This window comes from Chaetomium strumarium, assembly GCF_033439665.1.
Source record: "Chaetomium strumarium strain CBS 333.67 chromosome Unknown B0T15scaffold_7, whole genome shotgun sequence".
NCBI lineage: Eukaryota > Fungi > Ascomycota > Sordariomycetes > Sordariales > Chaetomiaceae > Chaetomium > Chaetomium strumarium.
The window spans coordinates 1,659,253-1,666,385 of record NW_026944435.1 but is presented as its reverse complement, the minus strand read 5'-3'; the positions used below and the strand labels follow the sequence as shown (position 1 = coordinate 1,666,385).

The 7,133-nt window shown below is 57.1% G+C and overlaps 4 protein-coding genes across 4 annotated transcripts; 3 read left to right on the top strand and 1 right to left on the bottom strand.

The window, feature by feature from the left end:
• The first annotated feature begins 265 nt into the window (after positions 1-265).
• Positions 266-1,557, top strand: B0T15DRAFT_304879 (uncharacterized protein). The gene is made up of 2 exons (XM_062863855.1): positions 266-1,372; positions 1,463-1,557. Coding segments are annotated over exons 1-2 (735 nt in total). The 5' UTR covers positions 266-639; the 3' UTR covers positions 1,465-1,557.
• On the top strand, positions 1,378-3,299 carry B0T15DRAFT_304862 (velvet factor-domain-containing protein). The gene has a single exon (XM_062863854.1). It carries the CDS (start codon positions 1,502-1,504, stop codon positions 3,032-3,034), a length of 1,533 nt encoding a protein of 510 aa, XP_062718203.1. The 5' UTR covers positions 1,378-1,501; the 3' UTR covers positions 3,035-3,299.
• A 495-nt stretch (positions 3,300-3,794) lies between these two features.
• On the bottom strand, positions 3,795-5,105 carry B0T15DRAFT_514457 (uncharacterized protein; the record flags this gene model as incomplete). Its single annotated transcript, XM_062868124.1, has 2 exons — positions 3,795-4,642; positions 4,721-5,105. 2 exons carry the CDS (start codon positions 5,103-5,105, stop codon positions 3,795-3,797), a joined length of 1,233 nt encoding a protein of 410 aa, XP_062718202.1.
• Positions 5,106-5,578: 473 nt separating this feature from the next.
• B0T15DRAFT_514456 (uncharacterized protein) lies at positions 5,579-6,800 on the top strand (the record flags this gene model as incomplete). The annotated part of the gene is made up of 2 exons (XM_062868123.1): positions 5,579-6,264; positions 6,323-6,800. 2 exons carry the CDS (start codon positions 5,579-5,581, stop codon positions 6,798-6,800), a joined length of 1,164 nt encoding a protein of 387 aa, XP_062718201.1.
• Positions 6,801-7,133: the final 333 nt, after the last annotated feature.

Here is a 7,133-nt window from a genome sequence, read left to right as displayed (position 1 = left end):
CGAGCTGCCGGCTGTTCGCCGAGTCCACCGTGCGAGGGGGAAGCTCTATAGAGCAGTCTAGCGTACCGTAGGGGTATTTGCTCTTTCAACGGTAGGTTGGGGACAGCCCCTGCTCCGCTGATGCCCACGCCTGGAGGGTTGGAACGGGAGTGGGCTGGCGGGGGTCACATCGGGCGAGACGGTAGCCATCTGGCTGGTCCTGAATGTCCAAGACTTCGAGGCCAGAAGTACCGGGCCCAACTGGTCATGTATCATCGTGCCGTGACACGGGCCGGATATACACAAAGTTCACTAAGCAACCCAAGCCCAATCGACTCCGACCCCGGCAACACATTCTCTTCCCCCCTGCCGGCATTGGCCTTCGATGGCTTCCAAGTACCTTCTAAAACACATTCCTTTTTGTTTCCTGGGCCAACGCCCGGGGTTATGCGCACTAGCAAGACAAGACGAGTCACGGAACTTTTCAACTGGCCCCGGAGCTGACCAGGTCCGCTGGCCCGCCTGGTGGATTGTCGCGATCGTCGTCCCCTGATATCCCTGCTGGGCAATCTGCGGCCTTCTCTGGACCTTGGCCAGTCAGGGCAACCGAGTACATACTTAAGACAACTGGCCGGCTCCTCCGCCCTGGGGACCAGGAGGATGCCGATACGCCCTCTTGATATTAGCGTCTCCCCCTCAATCTCCCACAATGGCCCAGTAGCCCGGCTTTGCCATATTGCACTAGCCCATTCCGACTTACTGCTACCCCAACATCTAGCTGCCATCCTAGTTGGGCTGCACAGTTTCCCAAGACGTGCCGGAAACGACCCCGGACTATCTTTCAAGAGCCGAGCGTTTGACGATATAAGACAGCAGGACCCTGCAGCTGACATCGTGGAGCAACAAGCGAACGAGCTGCCGGTTCTTTCACGTTCGATGGTCGAGGCCGTGTTGCTTGGCCACCAATACCTGGTCGCGCTACTCTTTATAAGCCCCGGCACATTGTACATGTACAACAACCAGGTCTCACTTCGTCCCGGAGAAGTGGCGAAAACAACGATCGTCGCCCCAGGATACCCACGTGTGACACCGCCTCCTGACCAACAGTTGTGGCTCAGTACTATCCGTGGCCAGAACTCGACGTGGCTTCCTGCAGGCGCAACGAGACAACTGATCGGCTGTTCCTTCATTCACAAGCGGAGCCTGTTGGAGCAGCCTCGGAGTACCACTGCTGTAGATCCAGGGCCCGGCGCAGCTAATCTGTCCCCGGGGCTGCGCCGTCGAAGTCTAATCAGGCTAGCGCGCGGTTCAGTCTTCCCCGGTGAGGCGTCTTCTTACAGGACCCGGCTGCTGGATTCGTGTCAGTGGCTGCTTGATTCTCGCAGCCCATCCTGTAAGGCTGCCCGACCCTGCCGATCCATTGAACGCACCGGCAGGTTCCTAGAGCAACACAGACTGACACAGACTGACTAAGAACTGCAAGGACCGAGCCACAACCTGTTCCTCTGTGGATCACTCCCAGATGTCTGCGGCGGTCGACTTCGCTCACCATAACTTTGGCCGTCATACCCAGTTAGACGGTATGGCTCATCGTCGCCACGACTACGACGACCCATATGCCCCGAAGCATGGACACTATGCCCAGGAAGAGCAGTTCCAACAGCCGGTCCACACAAGGCAGCTTCCCAGCTTGCCTCCCATGGCCACCATGATTCCGGGCTTGGCATCGAGTCATTCTCCGGTGCGTTCCAACAGCCGTGAGACCCTTTGCCACAGCGGGAGGCCGGCACCATACTCGGAGTATGCCAGCCCTTGGCCCGTAGGGCAGACGCCGCCTCAGTTCACGATTTCTCACAATGAGCCACGCCAGTTCTCGAGGCGACCGGCGGACATCCGGCATTCCCCAACGCTTTCGTCAACGGCTAGCGACAGGTCGTCCGAAGAGATGGCCCAGGAGTTGCGGATGAGGCAGATGAGCGCTAATGGCCAGGGCCAAATACCGCACTCTTTCGTCTCCCAGCCATCTCCACGATCAAGAGGAAATCCGTACCCACAGGATATCGCCTTAGTCCCAGTATCAGCCAAGGCCCCTTCAAGAGGCTTCTATTCTTCTCCTTCACTAGTACCCAACAGCCACGCCGGGCCTCCGCAACTACCCCGAAGTCCGCCAACCACTCAACCGAGCACCTCCCCACGACAAGAACCAAAATCAATGAGCATATCGAACCTCGTAACCCCCGAGAATGGCTCAAACACCACAACAAACAACACATCCACCAAATCACCTGCAACCACCTCCAACCCTCCGATTCCACCTACCACTGCTCCTCGCCCTCCGAACTCCGAGTACCGCATCACCGTCCGCCAACAACCCTTCGCCGCCCGCAGCTGCGGCTTCGGCGAGCGCGATCGGCGCGTCATCGACCCGCCCCCGATCGTCCAGCTAACCATCCACGACCCCTCCCTCAGCGCCGACGAGCACGCCCGGCGACTGCGCCACCAGTTCTCAGTCGTGCACTGCTCCATCTGGGACGAGACCGGCGCCAAGGACATGTCCAGCATGCCCGATGACTTTCGGCAGCAGCGGCGGCTGATGGGCACGCTGGTGGCGTCCCCTTTCGTCGGGCTGGACGAGAAGGGCGAGGAGGGATGTTTCTTTTGCTTCCCGGACCTTAGCTGCCGCACGCCGGGCACCTTCCGCCTCAAGTTTGCCCTGGTCGTGCTGGATCCGGCCCGCATGTGTACCGGCGACAGGTCGGCTATTGTCGCGACGGCTATGAGCGATGCGTTTCAGGTGTATAACGCTAAGGATTTCCCCGGCATGAGGGCCAGTACGCCGCTGACCAAGAGGTTGAAGGAGCAGGGGTGCTTGATTAGTATCAAGAAGGGGAATGAGAAGCGGGAGGTGGGTGGCGGTGGTAAAGGGGATGATGACGATGAAGATGAGGATGGAGACGACGAGGATGGCGGCGGGAGTGGGAGTGGGAACAATGGTGGCGGTGGCGGTGACAGTAGCGAGGGAAAGGGGAGGGCCAAGAAGAGGGCCAAGAGGTAATCGTTGCGATAGCGGAGGTGCTCGTTACCCGATCTGAGGAGGATGATCAAGGAGGTTGAGGTGTGAGCTGGGGTTTACCTACCTCGCTGATCTAAAAAGGAAGAAATAGGGGTACTTGCCTCCTTGGCCCGGGACCTGCAAGGAGAGCGATGCTTTGGCGTTTCGGCTGGCACCAGTTACGGCCGCGGGTCCAGATACCAAAATGATGATGGGTTGCCTGGGTACTTGAGCGCAGGGCTATATAAATGGATGTGCTTCGGTGTTATGGGTTGCGGATGATGACAACGGAATTCTTTGGGTGTACTGTCTGATATACTTTTGTTTTTGTGTGCTATGAGTGTCAGCTTGGTTTGACCGGTAATCAAATAATCAAGAGAAGCCAGACTGTGTGCGAGTTACGGATGGACCCTCGGATCATGAAATGTGAGTTGAAGGAACCCTGTTCGAGCTTCCCACAGCCATCTAGTGCTTATAGCCAGCAATGTTGGGGGCCAATCAATCTCGAGAGAGAGAAAAAAAAGGGTGAAGGCGGAGCCTATGCTTGGGAAGGGTATCAGTACCTCACTTGCCATGACCGGCTCCTGGTTTATAAGGCACTGGCATGTATATGGCACCAGTGCCCAGCAGTAGGGACGCAACACGAGCTCCCAGGTAGGTGCGGATCATGTCAAGAAGCGCTTCACGCGCTGGAATGTAATGGTGACCATGGAAAGGCGGTCGATATTCATCCCCTTAACTTATACACCAAGTTGCCCGTAGGTCAACCCGCGAGCTTCCACAGAAAGCCACTCTGTGCTCCCGTAAAAACAGCTTTCGCCTTCTCCGCCACTTGGGCGGCCAACTCCTCCCGCCCTTTCGGGTCCACGACAACCTGGGACCACTCATGGGCCATACCCGCAGCGTCACTGCGGTCACTCCAGGGAAGTCTCGGATTGGCTGCCTTCTCGGCCATATCGAGCGCAAGGAGCCGGCAGGCCTCAGAATTGCCGCTCTGAGCGGCCCTCAAGAGATAGCTTTCCCGCTCTGGCGCGTCCGGGGGAAGCAGCTTGGCCAACTCCACATAGCCGTCGGCAAGGTCCAGTTCGAGAGCCACAACCTTGAATGAGGCTATCGCCTCATCCGTCCGCCCTTGCCTGGCCAGGATGAGCCCGCGCTTCAGGTGACAGGAGCCTTCGAATGTCCACCTGGGGTCGCGGGTTGATGCGGTTCTCTGCTGCTGCTGTTGCTGCTGGGTATGCTGGCGATCAGCGTCACCATCGGGGATCCTCCGCGCTGCCTCGAGAGCTTGGTCAAAATACTTCAACGCATAAGCATCGCTGTGGCCTTCACGCAGCAACCAAAGCCCCCGCAAGGTCAGGACGTCGGGGCTTCTCTCGGTCCGGACCAGCTGGATGAAACGAACTACTGCGTCGCCAAGGTTGGCTTTGAGTCGCGGGAAGAGCTCGTCGCTGGCATCCAGAAGAGAGCGAATGAGTGAGAGCGTCGCGGGTGTGTATCCCAAGCTTGACGCCGTCATGAGCATGTAATTGCCGATGTTGCCTAGCCCGCCCTGCGGCGCGATCAGCGGTATGGCGGCGCAATACAGGGTTCGCGGGTCAATGTTGTGGTCTGCAGGGCGGCCTTAGCTTCTTCAGGAGGTAAGAAAGTAGGTGGGCTGGTGCCTGTTGTTGTGGTGTTGGGTCATACCCCTTAGCAGCGCCCCTTTCCAAGCCGGGCTCTCTTTGGGGCCCCTGGCGACGGAAGCGAACCGCAGAGCCACATCGCGGCACTCCTCTGCGCTTATGCATCGATACAGGCGCTGCTCTGGATGAGACAGGAAGTCCTGAATTAATTTGAGAGCTGGGATATCGGACTCCTGGAATAGTTGACGATGTGTTGTTGGATTTGATGTGGTCCGGCTCTTCTTCAGAACTGAAGGGGCGCGGAACGGTTGCCCTTTGGCGTTCCTGAGGCTCGTTGCATACTGGCGACCTGGGAGATTTTGGTGGTGATGCGGATGGATCAGGTGGATGTTCTGGAGAAGAGCTCGCACAGCCCTTTTGGCTTGTATTGTAGCTCTTGGTGAGAACATGGCTGAGAGCTGAGACGTCTTGGTTTAAGCTGTCTAGGTGAGGGGTGACAACGGAATGGCATTGATTCGACTTGCTGAAAGACGGCCAGAACAAGAAATTAAATAGAGGTAGTGCAATTCTTCTGTTTTGGTACTAGTAGTAGTTGTTGTTGGATGCCCATTGTCATGGTGTATCGGGGTTGCGGTTGTTATTGACAGTTGAGAGGTCCCACACTAAGAGATCTGGACCCACACCTTGCACCGGAAGCATGGTGTTATCCAATCAGGTACCGTTACGCTTGGACAGGTCCCTGCAGTCAAAAAAAGTTTAGGAACCGCAAGTCCCTGGTTGGACTTCCTCATTCATGAATTCACTTCCGTTACCCTCAATCAAGGAATTCGCAAAGGCACTCAACGCCGATTACTGCGTACAGGGACAACCTTGGCGGTTTATTTGTTATAGGATTCTGGGCACCACGTCACTGCCGAACATTATGGTAGGAACCCGGCGGTCGGCGCAGAAAGCGTCTCAGAAAAGTGAAGCACCAGCGGCCGTCATAGAGCTTTCATCCGATTCGGAGCCTGAGGCGCCAGAGGTAGAGGTGGAGGACACAGTGAAGGATGAGGTACCGGAACCGGCCGTCGATATCTCAGACGTCGCTGAGCAACCACTACTGAGGGCAGCCGGCATCAAATATAAGATCGACAAGCCTGAGGAGGACGAGCTGCCACACGACCAGGATCAGAACTCGCCCTCATCTAAGTTGGCGGTGCGGGTTAGAGATACACCATCCGCTAAGCACAGACATGTCAGCATAGAGATTCCACTACCCACCTCATCAGCGCTGCGGCGGAGGAAGGCCGTGGCCGAGGACACAGCAGGGAAGGAGGGGAATGAAGAGGTTCTCAACACACCAAGCGTGGGGAAACGCATCACTTTCGATGACAGTGATCACGATGAGTTCGTCACACCGAGAGAAGCCCCTTCAAGGGACCCTATGGAGAGCAGCATTCCCAGGCCAGCGTCCAAGCCGGAGGCTGCGGACGCACCTGGGCAAGACGATGACGAGGATGAGGCCGAGGACAGCGATGACGATGCACCGCCGGAGGCCATTTCCACACACGCCGCTCAAGAAGAGACTTTGAAAGCCGCAGAAGCTGCTGCGAAAGCGGCTGAGCAGTAGGTTGAGCTCAATCCTCTAGAAGATAACATCCCGCCATACTAATATTGTTCATAGACAAGCCGCCGCATTAAAGCGGAAACGACAGGAGCGTGCTGCATTCTTCAATCAACAAGCTGAGGAGCGGAAACGGGCCGAGCAACAGGCTAGGCAAAGGAGGGGCTCTGACGATGCCTCGCCTAGCGCTGAGGACGCCACGCCAGAGACCGAGAAGAGGAAAGAAGCACCTAAGCTCCTCCCTCTTGAACTGCTTGAGTCGGACGATGAGGACGACGTCTCTCAGGAACTCGGCTCCACTGGCCATCTGAAGCACAAGCGAAGGAAACTGGGAGCCGTGGAGCAGACCTTGCTCCGTGACCCCAAGCTTCCAAAGGATAAAAGAGTAGGATCGACCGCGTACCGGGTCGTGAAAGGCACCGGCGACTCGAGGTTAGCGCCCAAGGTGAAGAAGCAGGCGGTCAACCTAAGGGAGACGCTCCTAAGGAGAGACCGGGTAGCAAAGCCAAGAGGTGGCTTTTTCGCCGTGAAACGCTAGGCCGTGCTGGAGTGCCGGAAGAGCGGAAGACGTGAACGCGGGAGATCATGGGTCTGACGGCCCATATCCGGCTTCCGGTAGAACCTCAATAACCGGGCGATGCCGGAGCTTCCGGGCACGGATGCATTGGACCCCGGCGGATACTGTGGGGAGATACGTGCACGACAGGGCATGTTTGGCAAGGGGGAATATCTATTCTGTATGTGCTATACACACCTCATCTAGACAGTACACTCGGCGGGTGGAACCTCAGCATAAGCTGCATGTCAGCAGAACCTACATTAGCAACTAGCAAGCCCAATGTGTACGGTCTCGTGAGAAATAACGTAAGAG

What these genes read in the sequence shown, in the direction of transcription:
- B0T15DRAFT_304879 (XM_062863855.1), top strand. Translation starts at nt 640, where the DNA reads ATGCCGATACGCCCTCTTGATATTAGCGTCTCCCCCTCAATCTCCCAC.
- B0T15DRAFT_304862 (XM_062863854.1), top strand. Translation starts at nt 1,502, where the DNA reads ATGTCTGCGGCGGTCGACTTCGCTCACCATAACTTTGGCCGTCATACC.